This window comes from Cnephaeus nilssonii (genome assembly GCF_951640355.1).
Source record: "Cnephaeus nilssonii genome assembly, chromosome: 2".
In the NCBI taxonomy this organism is placed as follows: Eukaryota; Metazoa; Chordata; class Mammalia; order Chiroptera; family Vespertilionidae; genus Cnephaeus; species Cnephaeus nilssonii.
In genome coordinates, this window is record NC_137073.1 from 97151502 (window position 1) to 97172331 (window position 20830).

The 20830-nt window shown below is 35.3% G+C and overlaps 1 protein-coding gene across 1 annotated transcript in view; it reads left to right on the top strand.

The window, feature by feature from the left end:
- CDH18 (cadherin 18) overlaps positions 1–20830 on the top strand; it is a 212716-nt gene that overhangs the window by 48209 nt on the left and 143677 nt on the right. The window contains exon 3 of the mRNA XM_079759562.1: positions 11924–12043. Within this exon, the coding sequence (XP_079615688.1) occupies positions 11924–12043 (120 nt within the window). The remainder of the gene's footprint in view (positions 1–11923; positions 12044–20830) is intronic.

The following is a 20830-nucleotide window of genomic DNA, read 5'->3' on the forward strand; positions in this document are numbered from 1 at the left end:
TGTAACAATTTATAATCCCACCAAAGGTTCTATATGGGGATTTTTTAAAAATAAAAAAATACACTACACTCAAATCAAAATGGGGGAAATTATATTCAAGGAGATTCATAGAAAAAAAATAAACACACTGTAATTATCCCCTCCAAAATCTCAAATTTTACTAGTAATTTAAGAAATCACAAAGGAGAAGGAGATACCAATGTTTACCTACCAAGTATGTAGGTTTGGTAATCACAGAATTGTTAATGTGCAGAACTATTAGCAGAAGAGTAAATTCTCTTAGTTTTGGATAGGAATTTGACAATATCTATTAATACTTAAAAACAAACATGCTAATTTGTTGGACAATCTCTATCATAACTATTCTATAGGTACACCCACATGGATATGGGAAGATGTATGTAAAAGAGTGCCCACTGCAGTATCATTTATAATATTCCAAAATTGGAAACATGCTTAAAGTACAGATAAGTAAGTTTTCAAATAAATGCTTCTTCAAACATACACAGATACCCTATGCAACCTTAAAATAAATGGATTTGTATGTATATGCTGACATACAGATATCTCTATTATTTTCGTAAGAAAGGAGTTTTCAGAAATGCATTTGGAATAGCCTTCAGTTTGAGAAAATAAGTGTGTATTGCAGAATATGTGTGATTGACATGAATACTTAATTTTAAAATGTCAGTTTTTAATACTAATAAAGGCCAACAGTGTAGATAGGTGACAACAAAAATTTCCCCAGTATATGGTGCTTTATGAAATCACTGTGCTTATCATAATCTCATTAATTGAGTTTTGAATTAGCTAGTCATTAAAAAAAATGTTGTTGTCATTGTTGTTGTTTTCTTTTTTTTTCTTTTTTTTTCTTTTTTTATTGTTGTTGTTTTCTCTCCTTATATCTCTCCAGTTCTCCTGGAGAGAGGGAGAAAGGTTGAAAGCATGCAATCTACTGAGAAAGGTGATAGTGGCTAGTAATAAAATGGTAAATAAAACAATGACCCTACATTTGAGCAGCTTGCAGACATAAAAACAGAAAAATTTTAATGTTGTGTTTGATAAGCAAAATATAGGGGAACTCTGGAGTGGGCAGAGTCTTGCTGGCAGATAAGAAAAGACGTCCTCTGAGAATCTAACATAATAAATAGGGGTTTGTCAGTTGGACTAGAAAAAAAAGGGAGGGCATTCCTCATAGACTATACAATGATGAAAAATACTCTTCCCTTCCCTGTGAGTTGAAGGGAGTATGTGTGTGTGTGTGTGTGTGTGTGTGTGTGTGTGTGTGTGTGTGGTGTGTATTTAAAGGTGGATAAGCAGGATCATCATGCAAATGATGAATTCCCCTTATAGCTTAGCAAAACATGCTATGAGAATACAGAAAAGATAACACCAGAGACTTTCAGGGTGCAGAGTTTTTTATCAGATTATTATTTCTTGTATATCTGTAGTGCTAAGTAATGGTCATGGAGCCCTCCAAGTAATTGCTGTGCACTGTACTGCCAGGGAAAAAAGCCTAATGTGCTTACATATTTCTTGTCAGTGGGTAATAATAAGCAGGCAAAGTCTCTGGTATTCTGGATGGTTTAATAAAGAAAGATACAAAATAAACTGTAGTGGTTTTCGATGCATGTTTTAATCGAAAGTTTTTCTTTATCTCTCTGATTTACATCATGTAATTTCAACCACTATCTAGGGAATCATATCCCTGAAGCCAGGGGTTTTTTATCCAGACACTTTGGACTGGATAATTCTTTGTCTTGGGAGCTGGCTTGTGCATTGTAGGATTTTAGTAGCATCTCTGGTCTCTGCCCACTAAATGCCCATAGCATCCTTCCCACTACTGCCATATCATGATGTGTTCAGTCATTGCCAAATGCTCTCTGGGGGGCAAAACTGCTCTCAGTTGAGAACATCTGTCCTAGGGAACAGGCAAGAGAAAAGAAGGAAAACATTTTGAAGTAGAATCACGAATGGAAGAATATGGTATTTGTTACATTTACAGTCACTTCCAAAAAGAATGCCATAGCGTTAGAATGTTCATGTTATATATTTTATGAACAAAAACCATTCTGTCTGCCCAGGTAAGTAATTTTTATGTTTAAATATTAATCGCCACATTCAAATGCACAATGTGATGACAACAGCAGCAAAAACATTTGCATAAGATTTCGGTGCTTAAAGGACAGTCACGTGGCTACTTTAATGGCATGGCTCTCATTTAAAAATAATTAAATTTACCTTTCTAAAGCATTAATTGAGAAAAGGATCATTTGAATTATGATCAGTGTCTAGTAAGCTATTGGCTGTCATATTGCTCTTTAGATTCTATTCTAAAAATGGAGTCAGATTAAACAAAGTGAACGTATATGGACAGCATGGCAGTGTAATGATATGAAGGGCCATGTAGCCTGAGTAGACCACGGAGAGACTGGTACACATTGTACTGCTGCACATTTAACATTTTCTCTGTGATATGCAGTCCATGATCGCCCCAACCGTGATGACTTTACTATCTTCTATAAATTATTCTACAGAAGTGCTTTTTAAATTTGGTTTTACATAATTTTACTAGATGTCTATTTTTTCAGAAACGAGACTTAAGAATAGGAAATGAAAAGTCAATAATACTAATTGTCATGTGGAGCAAAGAGGAACATTACCATGAATTAAAATTATTCCTGCTTTTGGAGTCAGCATTTAAGCTCTTGTGTGGCAGTTTAGAAATGAAGATAAAAGGAATGAAACTGTATATGCAAACAGTATTGCCATTCTCAGATGAAAAGGGCGGTATATGTCTTAAGACATTTAGTGATATTACAAGGACATATTATTATTTAAAATGTTCCCTTCTATTTGTACATACATGTACCAAGATTTCTGCAACAATAGTCTTGCTTACACCAGGAATCAGGAGTGTTTAGTATAAATTTAAATATGGTTGCATTGCAGTCACTTTAAAATTTAAAAAATGCTTTACATCTAAAGTTGTTTCAAAGAAAACCATACCAAGTCACAATCCAGTTTGCCTGAAATTAAATGTCATATCTTCTTTGTTTTTCACAGAAACATATTTATAAGGAAATATATAAATCTCTACCTCTTCTCTTCTGTGTATTAATAAATATACATATAATTGAACATTAATTAAAAGGACTTTAGAAATGATAACATATGATATAAATAATGTTTTTAATTTACTGGAGAGGTCAACATATTACTTTGTATGAAAATTGCATGCATTATTTATAAACTTTAACTTCCATTAATTACTGAAACTTACTTTGGGATATTAAAAATATATATGAAATTTTACTATATGAACCTTAACTTCTGCGAGGCTTATTCTTTGGAGACGTACTGAAACATCCCTCATCATTTTCCTATCGTCTTTGTTCCCCTCTCTGATCTCACACCCACAGGCTCATTTCCATTTGCAGCTGTGTTCTGTGTTGCACAGCAACAAGTAGGGACACCAGCTGTGCTTACTTTATTGCACTGTTTGTAGGGGGACTGATTTAGTTCTGCCCAAACATCTGGGGAGCTTCACCCTGGATCTCTTCCAAGATTCTAGTAGACGTTTTTAAATCACTACCCTGGGGCATAATCTTCCAAATGAGGCCATTTCTGTACTTGTACATGGTAAATTAGAGTGCATTTGAGTCATAACACAAGACAACTGATAAATCGTAAGTTGTACAAAAATGTCTAAGGTTCATACTTTTTCTTCTTCTCATTTTTTATCTTACGCCTGTTTGTCTTTGTCAGTTAGCTGTTGTGTAACAAACCAACGTACAGCTTAGTGGCTCAAAAAATCATCTTATAACAGACTATCAGAAAAACAAATGAGGAAAACAGTCTCATTTACAAATCCATTAAGAACTATAAAATACTTAGGAATAAATGTAATCAAGGAAGTGAAAAATCTGCACAATGAAAAGTATAATACAATGCTGCAAGAAAGTGAAAATACATACAAATGGAAAGATATTTCATGCTCATGGATTAGAAGAAATAATATTGGTAAAAATGTCTATACTACCCAAAGCAATCTGTAGATTCAGGGCAATCCCTATCAAAATCCCCATGGCATTTTTCCAAAGAAGTAGAAAAATCAATATAAAATTTGTATGGAACCCCTGAAGACATAAAGTGGAAGAAATATTGAGAAGTAACGAAGATGGAAGCATCACATTTCCAGATTGCAAACTATATTACATAGCTATGTTAATACAAACAGTATGGTATCAGCATAAAAACAAATACATAGGTCAATGGAACATGCTAAGAGAGACCAGAAATAAACCTATGCGTATATCTAGTCAGGTAATTGTTGACAAAGAGCCAAGACTATATAGTGGGGAGAGAATAGTCTCTTTGTCAAATGGTGCTGGGAAGACTGGCCATCCACATGCAAAACAATAAAACTGGACCCCTATCTTAAACCACACACAAAAATAAACTCAAAGTGGATTAGAGAGTTGGATGTAAGACCTGAAACTAAAACTCCTAGAAGAATACATATATTTTAATGACATTTTGTTTAGTGGTTGATTGATCCACCAGGTTATATTTTATGATACTTCTGATTCCTAAGTTTCTCCATTAACTTTTATGAAAGTAGACTCGATTTGGGACTCCCCAAATTAACTGATTGATTTATAATATAAATTACTTTATTGGAATAAATAGTTTCACCAATTCACAAATCACTGCATTAGAGTATATGCTTCTCAAATTCTATTCTAAAAATTGAGATGTGCAATGAACTCACCCATGCACATGCATCTGGACTGCCCTGATTTACTGCCAAGGGAGCAAACAAGAAAAAGGTAGGAGATAATGTGACTATTAAATAGGATTCAAAAAATCATGAATAAGTGGAGCAAAAGAGTATATGGGAAAGAATGTCATATAGCATAGTAGATAGGCCCAGGCTCGAATGCTGCCTTCTCCAATTGTCAACTGCAGAACCTTTGAAACCTCAGTGCCTACATCTGTAAAATGGTTTGAAATGTAATTTTTTCAATAGGTTAATCTCATTATTCAAATAAAGTGGCTTAGAGCAGAGGGCTTTCCATATCATTGCCTTTCAATACATATAATTTCATCATTTTTTTTATTAAATCTATATAAAAAGCCAGTGACCGTAATGGCCATAATGACCTTAACGACCGCTGTGGCCAGGGAACCTGCCCCATCAGGGGATGGGGCCTGCGACCAACCTCTAGGCCCCTCCCCGCTGTCAGCCTTTCCCTGATCGGACTCTCCCACCCCGAACAAGAGTGGGCCAGCCAGCCAAACGCCCTCTTCCTTCCCCTGGCTAGCCATAACCCCAATCAGCCTGCCCACCACAATAAGCCTGGAGCCCCTCCCCTGGCTGGCCTGCCCCTGATGGCATGCCCCACCCCAATAGGGGGAAGGGCTGGCAGGCCAACCTCCCACAGCCCCTCCTCCCAGCTGGCCCCACCGCCTATGGGCCCCCACCACCCTGATTGTCCCACAGCCCCACCCCTGATCGCCCCCAATAGGGGGAGGGGCCCACCGGCCAATCTCCTGCAACCCCTCCCCCTGTCCGGCCCCACCCCAGACTGGCCCCCCCACACCCAATCAGGAGCAGAGCCAGCCGGCCAACCACCCATGGCCCCTCCCCCTGGCCACTGGTCCCCGATCAGCATCCCCCACCTCAATTGGGGGCGGGGCTTGCTGGCCAATCGCCTGCTGCCCCTTCCAGCAGCCGGCCTGGCTCTGATCAGGCCTGATCTGGGTGGGCCTGCTGGCCAACCTCCCACTATCTTCTCCTCCCAACAAGCCCAGCCCTAATCTGCTCCCATTGGGGCCGGGCCAGCTGGATCCCACCTGTGCACGAATTCATGCACTGGGCCTCTAGTACAGTGGTCTGCAAACTCATTAGTCAACAGAGCCAAATATCAGTAGTACAACGATTGAAATTTCTTTTGAGAGTCGAAAACCGACTTCTGCACATGGGCCATGAAGTTTCAATCACACTGTACGTGCACGTCCGCACGTGGTATTTTGTGGAAGAGCCGCACTCAAGGGGCCAAAGAGCCGCATGTGGCTCGAGAGCCGCAGTTTGCTGACCACTGCTCTAGTATAATATAAAATTTACTTGAGTAATATGAAATTTAGCATTAGGCATTCTTATAAAAAAAAAAGGATATAATTGAAGATACACAGAGATTAACACTAGCCAAGATATAAAATAGAAGAGTAACTTTTGTTTTGGTACCTAGTTGTTTCAAAAGCATTGTTGAAGAAGGATTTTTCTTTAATCAAATGATTCTCGGATGAATACTCAAAGCTTTATAAAATGGCATGGTGACTAGAACCCTGTGCTATCACTCTGTTTGGTGAAATTACAGCCCTCCTGTGTAAAATGACATTTAAACTATAGCTTTAAACTATTGCTTTTTTACTTTCTCTGGAAAAATCTTCTGAGAATTTAGCCTTAAGAGATTTCTCAGCCTTCCTAAATCCTCAGCTTATTTTTACCCAAATTTCTGGTTCAACATTGAGTCACTTGAGATTTTTATCAGAGCTGTGAACCCTGACAAGTCATGAATAATGATTTGCAATCTCAGAGAATATTTGCTTGGTATTAAAATGGCTTATTAAATATTTCAAATGGGTCTTCAGAGACGTTCAAGGAAGTCCACTCTTTCTGCTTCTCATTGGCATGTAACTTTATAAAATGTGTGCTATTTATAAAGCTGTAATACAAAAAGAAACTGAATGAAAGGAATGACACAGGGCAATCCGCAAAGGAAACAGGATTTCAGTTTTATTGTAGAAAAGATGTCTTGAAAGCTTTTTTATGTACTTAAATCATTTTCAGATTTGTATAAGACATCAGCTGAGGGACGCTGATCCGTAGCATGGGAACAGTTAAGAGTGCACCATAGGAAATATTTACCATGGAAAGATTATACACTAAGTAACTAATGAAACTTTTAAATGCAATGCTTCTGTTTATTGTTTTTAATGGAAACGATTGTGAAAGTTAAGAAAACATATATCACTTAAAAAATTTTTTTAATGTAAACTAAATATGTAGGGAAGGGGCTGTTGCTTTAGTATCTCTTGACCAAATCCATATAATAATTTTCATAGAAAATTGAATTATTATTTTAATATTATGGTGGAATAATGATCTTATAGGCATAACTTTATATATTTTCCTTTGCAAATCTAGCACAGGAGAGGATAATAATTATTTCTTTTCTACTATCTATGCAATTAGGGCACATAGGATGAATAAATGAATTAAATGGTCCATTATAGAACACTTTACACAGACATAATGTATAAATCTTGATGATTTTTTAAATTAAACTTTTAACCTGAAATAAAAATTCATTAAAATTACCAACATAAATCATTAATTTATTTTAAAATGCCAACAGGCTATATCACAAATAGTGTCTAATGTTTTTAAAAAGTCAAATACCATTGTCCTAGGTGGTTTGGCTCAGTGGATAGAGAGTCAGCCTACAGATTGAAGGGTCCCAGGTTTGATTCCTGCCAAGGGCACATGTCTGGGTTGTGGGCTCAATCCCCAGTGTGGGTTGTGCAGGAAGCAGCCAATCAATGATTCTCTCTCATCATTGATGTTTCTATCTCTCCCTCTCCCTTTCTCTCTGAAATAAATAAAAATAATAAAAAATAAAATACCATTATCATTATTTTTTGCTTTAATTTTTCTCTTATGATATTACATTCTAGTTTTATCTCATTTATGATGTATCTGGTATCAAATAGTACAGGAAATTATGCCTCATTTTTTCTTGACTTGTAACCCCAGACTCTTGTTCAGAAACTGTTAAAGGAACAACTGTAAATTCTGAGAATAAATGTCATTTTTCCCACTACAATTGTAGCACACTGTGTGAGTTTGCTAGGGCCGCTGTACCAAAGTACTAGCAACTGGGTGACTAAAACAACAGAAGTTTATTGTCTCACTGTTCCTGAAGCTACAAGTCTGAGGTCCAGGTGACAGCAGGCCATGCTCCCTCCTAAATCACTGGGGAGGGATGTGTTCCAAGCCTCTCCTCTAGCTTCTAGTGGTTTGCTAGACATGCTTGACTCCCCTTGGCTTGTGGAAGTTTCACCACAATCTCTGCCTCCATCTTCACATATACTTCACCGTGTGTGTGTGTGTGTGTGTGTGTGTGTGTGTGTCTTCAAATTTCCCATTTTTATAAGGACACCAGTCCTGCTGGATTAGGGGCCCCCTCTACTCCAGAATGATCTCATCTAAACCAATTACATCTACAGTGACCTTAATTCCAGGTCATTGTACTGGAATTTAAAACTCAAACATATAAAATTTCAGGGGAAATAATCCAACTCATAACACACACTTTAAGCGTTCTTATTTTTTGATTACTTATATGTTTTAAATGAAAAAGAAAGCATTTTTTTTCTAATTTAAATACTTCCCAAAGCACCAGTGGTTCTTATAATTTTCCCATCTGAACTTTAAATTAAGTAGAGTGTAGATAATTTTCTTTTGGCCTGAAACTCCCTTATTAATTCTCTTTGGTAAGAAATCCTTGAATACTTGAGCAAGAGATTTGTTTTCCATCCCTGTTGTTTATCTCTCCTGCTGCTATCTCCTGGGGCAAGTTGACTTTTTCTTGCTCTGTGCTATGCATATACCTCTGCTCCCTTCAACCAGCTATCTGTTACTCAAAGTGGCAGCCTGATGCTTTCAGATGCCACCAAAGTACAGTGAGAGAGGCAATTTGCTGTTCCTTGTTTCACACACAAATAGAACTGCCAGTACCTGTGAGGCCTGCAGCACAGAGATGTGTTAAGGACTGTAGTTTGTGACCCAGGTAGAGGGCGATCATATTTTCTTTTCTTCCCCTAAATCACTTTCCTGCTGTTTACTTACCTCTTCTACTTTAACCATCACTTAGTCAATACCTTCAGTCTACCTTTCTTTATTTTCTATCTCCTTTCCTACCTAGATCTTTCTCGTCCATTTGTCACTCCATTCATGCTTCAGCTTTCACTTAACAAGGCTGGGTTTTATAAACACCTCAAGCCAAGCAGAGCCTCTTTGTCCTTCATGCGGTGATCCAGCTCATCACTATCAATGAGGTGTGATCTTGTACTGTTTCTTTTTCTCAGCTTTCTCCATGAATGGTTGCTTGGGGACTATTTTAAGACATTAAAAATTATTTAGACTTAAATCACTATTGCAAAACCAGAGCAAGTTTCAAAAGCTTGGGATTGTATAAGTGTGGCTTCTTAATGGCCATTATTTCACAACATTCTATCCTGTTTTCTCTTTCTTGAATCCTAGTCATCCCTATATGCCAGGTATTATTAGCATTTTTTCCTATCAGGTCAAATATTTTACTGGTAATATTTTATAACATTTTATCCACTATTATAGACTGACCAGGGAAATTACTACAGATTTTAATTAGTTTCAGTGAGGTACCAATGAAAATGTCTCCTAAATCAACATTTTTTCTGTAAATATCTACCTACTGGTATTCTCTAAACAAGTTGGAGAGATGAATATTGGAGCAAGTGCCTTTAATATTCTACAATAGTAATAATTATACTTAGTAGTGAAAGAGAAAGTTTACATGATTAGCTCTGATAAGTATAATAAAGCCAGAACATGTAGTGCTAGAATCTGAAAATTCATGGTATACACAAGGCTTCTAAGAATGGACTAGCACTGAGGCAAAAAATACTTTTTTTTTTTTTTTACTTTTAATATTGAGATCATAGATTCACATGCAGTCATGAGAAATGATATGGAGAGATTCCTTATGCCTATATCCTTTACTCAGTTTTTCCCAATGGTAACATATTGCAAAACTATAAAATGATATTATCATTAGTGGATGTCCTCTGTGTCCCCATGGCTGTCCATAGAAGTGGGCTTCTTGGGGTGCTGCTGGAATAAGAATTTCCGGAGGCCCCCATGGGAGGATAAGGTATCCTAGAAAGTTTTATTTCTGTGGAATTAAACCTCTGAGTTTCCAAGGTCCCATCTCTGGCTTTTTTCACTGGATATAATTCTCTGAAGATTCATTTCAGTTGTCACAAATATTAATAGTCTATTTGTTTTTATTGCTAAGTAGTTTTTGATAGTATGAATGTACCACAGTTTGCTTAATCATTTCCCCATTGAAGGCTATCTGGGTTGTGTTAATCTGGGAGCTACTATGAATGATGTAACTATGAATATTTGTAAACAGGTTTTTATGTGAACATATATTTGTATTACTTTAATATGAATGCCCAAGAGTACAACTTGCTGGGTTGTATGGTAAATGTATGTTCAGTTTTACAAGAATCTGCTAAACTTACATTTCCAGCAGTATATGAGTGACCTAGTTTCTCAGCATTCTCACCAGCATTTGGTGTTGCAATTGTATTTATTACCCATAATTAGAGATTTCTTTTAGAAATAACACAGTCAATCCTCCTTTTCTGGGTATGCCTAATTACTAATTATATTTCTGCTCAGAATATCAATGTAACAATACTATTTAACCCAGAATCATAGTGTATTATTAAAAGTCATACATTTTTGGTCTGCTAATAAGAATTTTCAGTTGCACTTCTCATGCTAATTCTTTTAAGTTCTCTAGGATCCCTCATAGGCAAAGGAGAAGCTTTGTTTAAAGTTCTGTTGGAATTTAGACGCATAATAGGTCTGTCATACCTACATATTTGAAGTAATTACTAAAATTAAAAACTGATAATTGCCAGTACTTCCATAGTCAAGTACCAAAATGAATGCAAAATTTTATAGAGGCTTACTTGATTGTGGAAATCTTTTTATTTGATATAAAACCTGTGTTAGTAGGTAGAATTTTCTAGTGTGGCAAATTAAATATCAAGTATGCACTTGTAGATGACTCATCAAATACATGTTATAAATAAATGAGAGCTCTTAACCACTAATTCTACAGTGAAATTGTATTGCCCTTAATAGATGGTTGTCATGTTACACTTAGATCAGTTTTATTTGGGAATAACTGGATATTAGATCAATTTATCTAACTATTCAAATAATGTATGCACTTGTAGATGACTCATTAAATACATGTTATAAATAAATGAGAGCTCTTAACCACTAATTCTATAGTGAAGTGGTATTGCCCTTAATAGATGGTTGTCATGTTATACTTAGATCAGTTTTATTTGGGAATAACTGGATATTGGATTGATTTATCAACAATTCAAATAATGTTTAAAAGGTGTAAATATAAAGAAACTAGCATAATAGATCCAAAAAATTAGTACCACAATATAATATTTTAAAGCTTATAAATTATTTTAAAATGCATTTTAACCACCAAAAAGTTAGTGTGGTAGGAATATCCTGATACCCATTGTGTAAAGATAATTATATTGGTACTGTGTAGAAGAGACTAAAAGAATGCTAACTGAACCATGGGAACCAGTTAGGAGTCTCATTAACTGTCCATGTAGGAAATAAAAAGAGCATGAATGACAGAAATGATTTGAATGGGCTGTTTTGATGCTATTAATAATTTAATGTCAATTCAGTCACCTTCCAAAAACATTCCACACCTCGTTTTCTGAACAGTCATGTAGCAGGCAATATACACTCTCATCACAGCTTTGACTTTGCCCCACAATTAACACCGATTTGACTTTTAAACATCAATCCAACCTAAACCTAATTATGTGAGTGTTATCAGCACAGAGAGTCGTATCATATTCTATTTTGGACTCAGGCAAAGAAATTAAGGAATATGTTTGGCCGATAAATCTAAGAATTAAATTTAGTGGGACAAATCCATTATGGTTCTCCATAGATATCTCAATATAACTCTTTCTGTGTAAAAATTACTTACATGCTGAATGCCATAACATACTAAAATTTGTTTTCCTGAATGCACAGGTACCTCTGTTCTGCAGGTGACAGCTACTGATGCAGATGACCCTACCTATGGAAACAGTGCCCGGGTGGTTTACAGTATTCTCCAGGGACAGCCCTACTTCTCCGTAGATCCTAAAACAGGTTAGTGCATTTATGTATGATTTGTGTGCAGGTGCGTGTACAATGAAAGAAAACAATGTTTTAATAGTTGACCCTTGAACAACATGAGTTGGAATTATGCAGATTCACTTAGATGTGTGTTTTTTTTTCATTGATTCCATATAGTACTATAAATGTATTTAATTTCTTACTTTTTTAATGACACTTTCTTGTCTCTAGCATACTTCATATAAGAATACAGTATATAATACATATAACATAAAAATATGTGCCAATCAACTGTTTATATTATCAGTAAGACTTCTGGTCAACAGTAGGCTATTAGTAGTTAAGTTTTGGGGGAGTCAAGAGTTATCACATATTTTTATCGTTTGTTTGGGGGGGATCAGCACCTCTAACCCTTGCTTTGATTAAGGGTCACCTGTATTTTTGTGTATTCTTCTATATATGACATTGTTATTGTAGCACATTTGAAAATGCCCTCACTTTTCTAAAACAATGTGATTGGATAATTGAAGATAAATTAACTGCTTTCCTCAGGATTTTGATTATCCAATATTCATACCTATACCAGTAAAAAGCTCCTTATGTTAGCTTATTCCTATAACAGTTAGTGAAATACTTTCTCCTTAAAACAAACATGAGGCATTATGGGAAATGAGATTTTCAAGTTTAATGTTTGTTTTATTTACATATTAGTTTAATTCTTTGCAAAAGAAGGTAAATGACTTATTTTGATTATTTTATATTTTATTTGTATTTGATTGTCAAACAAGTTGTTGTATATTACATTGGAGAATTGTATTGAACTGACATTTTTTCCTAAAGAGAAAGAATTTTCAGCCCTCAAATATTATAGTAATAATGAGAAATTAACTGAGAATAAATCCAAAGACATATCAACATTTTTTCAGGAAAACATGAATCTGCCCTCTTTCCTCTCTATTTTTCTGGCCAAAACAATCATGTGCTATCATATCACTTGATGTGATGCCAAAATGGAAGTGAAGGATATTCAATAATGCATTATAGGGTTATGTTGCAACAACACAATCTAAAAACCACTAAAAGCTCTGGCCTCATTGACAATTTGTTAATAAAAACTTGGCTAAATATAAAACTCATTTTTAATGTAGACAGCTGTACAGCACTTGTAAGTCTCAAGTTTACTAATAATTTCAAGGATATACCAATCACAAGACATAGATGAAGCAAGGAGAGAGATCCAGGATGTTCCAGCAGCTCCCTAAGTCACATTTGATGCCTTCTGAGTAAGATTAACAAGTGGGGTCTTCAAGCAAAAGGCACTACCACAGAACTAGAGCAGAGAGCCACCTTTGGTCATAACTACCCCCTTATATTCATATATATATATATATATATATATATATATATATATATATATATATATATAAAAGCCTAAGCAACCATTACGACCAGATGACCAGCCAGTAGCTATGATGCGCACTGACCACCAGGGGGAAGATGCGCAACACAGGAGTTTCCCCCTTGTGGTCAGTGCGCTCCCACAGCCAACCTCCCGCTGCTGGCCAATCTCCCGTGGTCCCTCCCCATGGCCGGCCGGCCCCAGTCAGCCCCCATCACCGGCCAGGCTGAGGGACCCCACCTGTGCACAAATTTGTGCACCGGGCCTCTAGTATACATAATAAAAACACAAATTTTCCAGGAACCTTGTTCCACAAGTCTATAGATTCCAGGTTTGTTTACCATTATCTTTGACAACAAGGTACATCTAACTGAAAAGATGTTATAGACAAGAACACTTTCAATGATTAATACTATTAGATTTCTAAGGGTATTATCACCATCATATTTACAAAGAGATTCAACCAAGTTACTTGTTCTTTTTCATCCTTGTCATGCTCCAACACAGGAGTTAATAGACATTAGGCATACTGCTTAGCCCCGTAATTCTCATAACTTATGAATAAAATAATGAAGAATATATGTGGATATATATATGAAAATGAAGAATATGCACACATATATATCCATATATTATATGTATTTTAATTATAGAATAAATTAAATATGTAATTAAATTAAGTAAAAATAGAAATTAGATTATAAAAATAAGTAATGTAATATTACCTAAAATAAATGTGGTATACAAGTTTTTAGTACCAAGTTATGACTAAATATTTAGAAATAAAATATTTATTAATCTGGCAATCAAACTTCTGGGACAAAAATATGTATACGTATGTTTAAACATTTTTAATCTGGTATGGAGTTTTGGAATTAGTTAAATATATTTGTTTTATTAAAATATATGTACACTGTAACATTGTGTAAATTTAAGGTGTTTGACATGGATTTGATTATTTCTATATTGTAATAGGATTGCCATTGTAGTGATAAAAAATCTTAAGACATCTCATTGATATAACTTGCTCATTTTGTTCTATTTTCCCAAAAATCATGGTTGTTTTATATAAGAAAGAAATACATTTCTCACTTTAAATATGCATCTCCCTAAAGGAAGGAAACAAGAAGACTGTGTTCCAATTACCTTGTTTAGTATTGCACACACACACACACACACACACACACATATACACACACACTTACATGCAGGCACACACATGCATAAATATGCAAACACACACATGGGTTTTAGCCTGGTGATTTTCAACCAATGTGATGTCTGTAAGAATTTTTAAAAAATGCAATACCTGACTATTTAGTAAGGGACACTGACCTCTTTTCCCTAAGATTCTCAAATAGAAAAATGACAACAGCCAACACAACAATAGCCACCTAGTGTGAATGAATCAAAACTATACCTATTGTTTTTGTCAGATCAGCAAAAAAATATATGTTTTGGTGTGCTACAGAATTTTAGTAATTAGTTTATGTGTGCCATGAGGTGAAAAGGATAAAAAAATCATTGCTTTATCCCATTAGCTATCCTATACATAGACAAATGTTTATTTAAAAAAATATTACAGTTACTTAAAATAATAATGCATGGTATAAATATCCTATATGAATTTTGAAAAATTTCTATGCACTTTTTGAATTTTTAAAAAGCAAATACTAATTCTGTGTGTATATGTGTGTCTGAATGTCTATCTGAATTTTGCACATGTTGGGTGTGTGCGTGAATTGGTATATACTTTGGATACAGTAGGCTTCTGAGGACAAGATTTGACTAGTGTTGTACTCTGCTGTAATTTGTGCATTAGTGAAGCAAATGTATCTGTAACACAATATTTAAATAAATATTGCAGTTGGTTATACATATTTATAGGTTAATTAAGTACTTCATTAAATAAAAATATTATTTATAACTTAAAATAGGCTCTGCTCACATACTGCTCTATGAAATTATCTTGGCTCTTACATTTTCTTTGCTCTTTTCTTTAAGCACAATAATTCACTGTGTGAAATGTATGCCCGCATGTTGATGTTTTAATTTGAATATTATAGTGGCTGAAGCATCATGGGAAACTATGGATATATGTACTACTATAAAGATTCTATAAATATGCAATGTCTTAGTTGTCTGTGCTAATAGGTATTATAACCTAGAATGCTCATTATTGTCTTTAAAGTTAAGACTTCTTTGGTAATTTAAACTTAAAAAGACCTAGTACCATGTAATTATACACCCTCAGAAGTAAGGAATTTAGTGGAAGTTGTGCTTAAAATAACTGGAATAAAGTACAAATAAACATACCAAAAACTCAACAGTTGCTTTGGAAGGGATGTTATATAAGAAATGTTGGCATAGTATTTACTTATAAATGTACATTTTAATAGTAACACTTTCATTCTGTCCTCTTATTTGGTATGATTATATTTCAACACGTTTCCAATTACTTTCAATGAATACCGATTATAATAAAGCAGAACTTTTGTGCTCATATAGTGCTGTGAGTGGTTATGGTTAAGATCAGGACTTTGGGTTGTATTATTTTATTATATTAAAAGGGACATTTTGGTACTCACAATGACTTTCTAATGCTGAGCTGCCTATGAGGCCTTGTTTCCTATTTTGTAAACAATCTAAGTATCACTGCATCCATACATTTGAATTATGTGACCCTTTAGTAGCTATACTATACATTATTGATTTAATAAGTTCTGTAATGTTTGACACTGAAATCCCATTAATCAATATGAAACAAATCTTGTGAATAATTTATTGTTTTGAATAATCTTTGTCAAGGTAACTGTTTTATGTCATTTGCTTAGTGTATAACAGTGAAAGTAATGCTATCTTACATTACCATTTTTAAGATGCAGAAGACAATGAAAGAATAAACTATAGGAGATGACAATGGAATATAAAAGACATACATCATTGCTGCCCAGATTTATGCAAAATCATGTTAATGTAAAATTAATGAGGTTAATTTTGTTTGAATATATGATTTTAATTCAGCTAGAAAACACACCAGAGTTATCAATGAAAGGAACCATTTTCATGTTTATGAACACTGCTAACCCTAAACAGGGCATTTTGAGGAAGGCAGCCGAGTGCAGAAGTCATATGTATGAACAGGTTAGGGAACCAAAGTCAAGAGAAATCTGGGCTGATAGTTGTTTATTAGTGCAACTCAAATCTTAGTCCTAGTCCAGTTAATATAGTGCTAACTTCATTAAAAATGAATCAGGATGTTCAAAGTTCCTATGCCTCTTTATAAACTATGCAGTTTCTCTTAGGTAACAACAGCAGAAGCTGAATGATTGAGGTGCTACAAAAAGAAAGTACGTTTTCTGACATAGGTCAAAGACAAGAACAGAAATGTACTCTGTGTCTTTCTAGGGTCTTAGAAACAGAATGGGGGATTCACAAGGAGCAGTTGTGCAGTTTTTATTATTTTTAAAAAATATATTTTTATTGATTTCAGTGAGGGAGAAAGAGAGAGAACTATCAATGATGAGAGAGAATCATTGATTGGCTGCTTCCTGCACGGACCCCTGCTGGGGATCGAGTCTGAAACCTGGGCATGTGCCCTAACCTGGGATCCAATGGTAAGCTCCTGGTTCATAGGTCTCTGAGCTATGCCTGCTGGGAATTTGTGCAGTTTTAAATTAAGAGTGCAAGTCTGTTTATGGTCATGTCATTTATAGCCATCTGATGATTCTCTACACTAACTGTTTCATGTCAACAATTTATGAATGGCTTCGTTATTTTAGTTAGTGCATAGATGTTAAGTCTGTGCTTTTGTTACACAGATTGGATGAATCTTCCTGGTGGTCAATTCTGGAAATCTAAAATCTGGTATAAAAACCTGATGTCAGGGAAAACAGAAGAATATACTGGTTTACAAAATTCTAGTTAAGCTTTATTTACAATTTTTACAATCTGACAATGGTGAAGACCAGATATTTTGACCATAATATGAAACAATAAGTGAGGCCCTAGCAGATTTGGCTCAATGGATAGAGTGTCGGCCTGTGGACTGAAGGGTACCAGGTTCGATTCCGGTGAAGGACACATGCCTGGGTTGTGGGCTCGGTCCCCAGTGGGAAGCGTGCAGGAGGCAGCTGATCCATTCCCCCACATCATTGATGTTTCTATTTCTCTCTGAAATCAATAAAATAAAATAAAAATATTTTTTCAAAAAGAATAAATGAGAATAGTCAATATGGTGTCAATGTATCTGCATAAATAATACCTTAAATAATAATCATTGTTATTTTTAGCTGACACTTGTCTTCTTCCATCACCGTTTATCTCCTCTTTACCCTCTCCTACCTCTCCTTACCCCCCTTTCCCTCAGGCAATCACCATACCGTTGTCTGTCTATTAGGTTTTTCTTATTTTAGTTGTTTCTTAATCCCTTTACCTTTTTAAAAAATATATATTTTTATTGATTTCAGAGAGGAAGGGAGAGGGAGAAAGAGAGAGAGAAACATCAATGATGAGAGAGAATCATTGATTGGCTGCCTCCTGCACACGCCACATTGAGAATCAAGCCCACAACCGGGCTATGTACCCTCACCAGGAATCAAATCATGACCTCCTGGTTCTTAGGTCGATGCTCAACCACTGAACCTTGCCAGCCAGGGCCCTTTACCTTTTTTACCCAGCCCCTTCCCTCTGACAACTGTCAGTCGGTCCTCTATATCTGCGCTTGTTTTTATTTTGTTAGTTAATTTTGCTTATTAGGTTCTATATCTGAGTGAAATCACATGGTATTTGTATTTCTCTGACTGGCTAATTTCACTTAGCGTAATACTCTCCAGGTCCATCCATGCTATTGAAAAAGGTAAGATTTCCTTCTTGTTTACCGTTGAGTAGTATGAAAACCTACCTGAAAATAGTTTTCTTTTACCCAAAGCAATGCTTCATATTTATTAATAGCAAAGAATAAAACTGATAGGAAAAATTGATTCATTTGAAATATGGTGCTGGAGGAGGGCTCCATGGATACCCTGAACCATCAGAAAAAGTGGATCCTAGAGCAAATTAGGCCTGAAATATTCCTGGAGGCCAAAATGAGAAAACTGAAACTGTTTTACTTTGGTCACATCATATGAAGGCAGGGGGTCTGGGAAAATAGAAGGCAGAAGGAACCAAAGAAGGCCACATAAGAGATGAATTGACTCCAAAAAGGAGCCATAGGCATGAGTCTACTGGAGCTGAGCAGGGCTGGTGAGGACAGGACATTGTGGGCATCACTCATTCAAAGGGTTGCCAGGAGTGGGAGCTGACTCAATGGCACAAAACGCACACAAGAAGTTAATATTCTTAAAGTAGGGCCCACAAGATCTGCAGAAGGTAGAATATTCCACAGTAGAATGTTTTGTCAATTTTTCTTTTTCACAGCCCATCCCCATTGATATAATAACAATAATAATAAGTGCATGCACAAATAATTATAGATACATTTTCATTCACTCGACTGCATAGTAAACAAAAATAGTTAATTGTTAAACTCAATGCTAAAAAATTTGCTTCCCCAAGGGAAAAGTGGAATGCATTATTTCAAAACTATGTCATATTATCAATTTACTTTAAAAATTGTCATACATTATCTCTTTTAGAAAGCATCTAAATAGTTCCTGAACTGCAGAAATGTGTATGGGATTTAACAACTTAACAGAAAAGTCTATTTTATATAACATTTAACAAATTAAGAGTCAATAAAATACAGTAGACACTAGTGGTTGTCCGTTCAATATAAATTTATCATTTTGCTTATCCTATTAGAACTCTTATTTTGTTCATTATAGTAACAGACTCACTTAAAAAGCTAGATTTTAAGCTTCCTTGTAGCTGCCATGGCGTAGTTTGGCCAATGAGATATAAAGGATCCGGTTGGGTTATTTTTACATGCGGACACATAAAATGCTGATACCTGGATCTTTGTGAAATGTGCTTTCCAGACCAATAAATCAACTTCATAGTACAATGCCCTGCCCAGGCAGGTGTGGCACAGACTCCCTGAGACCACTTTTATTGCTCTCAACTCCAAAGCCACCTTCTAGAGAGAGAACACTGCTGTCTGTGGATGAGTAGCCACTTTATACGTCTAGTGCCAGCACTAAGCCAGAAAAGGAGATTGTTCACAATAACTTAAAGCAGGTATCAACAGTTATGTTAATTGTTGATATTGGAGGATCAGAGAATGGAACCAAAGGCATTTTATTCTGATACTCCATTGAGAATGCATTTCTAAACAAAACCAAAAAAAATTACTTTGCTGCTACTTGACAAGGCACTATAGATATCAGATAACTCTCTGAATTGGTAGGAAGGAAAGCATCGCATCATATTGACATGAATAGAATTAACAATATCTATTGAACTTAACTGCTCTGGGTATAGTTCTAATGGGACAAAATTATAGATTAGTGTTCTATATAAGTCAGTTAAACTACTTGTTGCAGCCTCAGAGGGATCCATGCAATTGAATCAACTTGAATTGGACATTTAGTGAATTTTATGGTATATAAATTAAACGTAAATAAAACTGTTAAAAAAGCAAACAAATAAGTGAACCAAATTGAATACGCTTTTTAATAAATATTAACTTCTTGCAACAAAATTGAGCAGCTATTATTTGGAAGGAAACAATCTCATTGTCTATAAAATAGGAGTTACGGGAAATGGTAGAAATCAATGTTGGTTAATTGTAATGAGTTTTACACTCTTTCTTCCTGGGGAAATATAAATTTAGCTTTTTCTTTTGTAACTTCATTCCATGTATCCTACACCTAAACAGTTGCTGTTGAGAAAATTGCCAGGAATTAATATATTGGTATCTCTAATCTTTAGCAAATAGTCTGGTAAATATATTAGCTGAATGATGATTGCCATGTATTGAAGAACTGTATGACATGAAATATTGCAAATTTAAACCTGATTAAGGATCATCTATGGAGTGTAACCACTAAGCAATTCAAAATTTCCCCCTGTCCTTTAAATAATTTCTGAGAGGTTATTGTTTCTCTGGCCCAAGGACAGAATTATTGCAATCCCACTGACACCCTTTGATTTTCCCTAATCAAATAGCTTAGATATTTAAACTGAATCTCGACTGCCTTAGGATAATATTCATTAGTGTTATCTATCTATCCATCTAATCTTCCACCAACCTCTATATTTCAGCCAAGTATGACTTGTGCATTATTTTTCTACTTAAGCTGCTACTCTATTCTGGCATGTCCGTCCCAGGCCAACTTCTACACATATGGATGGTTTCCCATACTCTTTATTCGGAACTAATCCCTCTGATATTTGAGCTCATTTTTTGTATACCTCTCAAAACATAGCAAGTACTTCTTTCTTTCACCTGAGAACTCTTTTAGGGCATAACATGACCATAT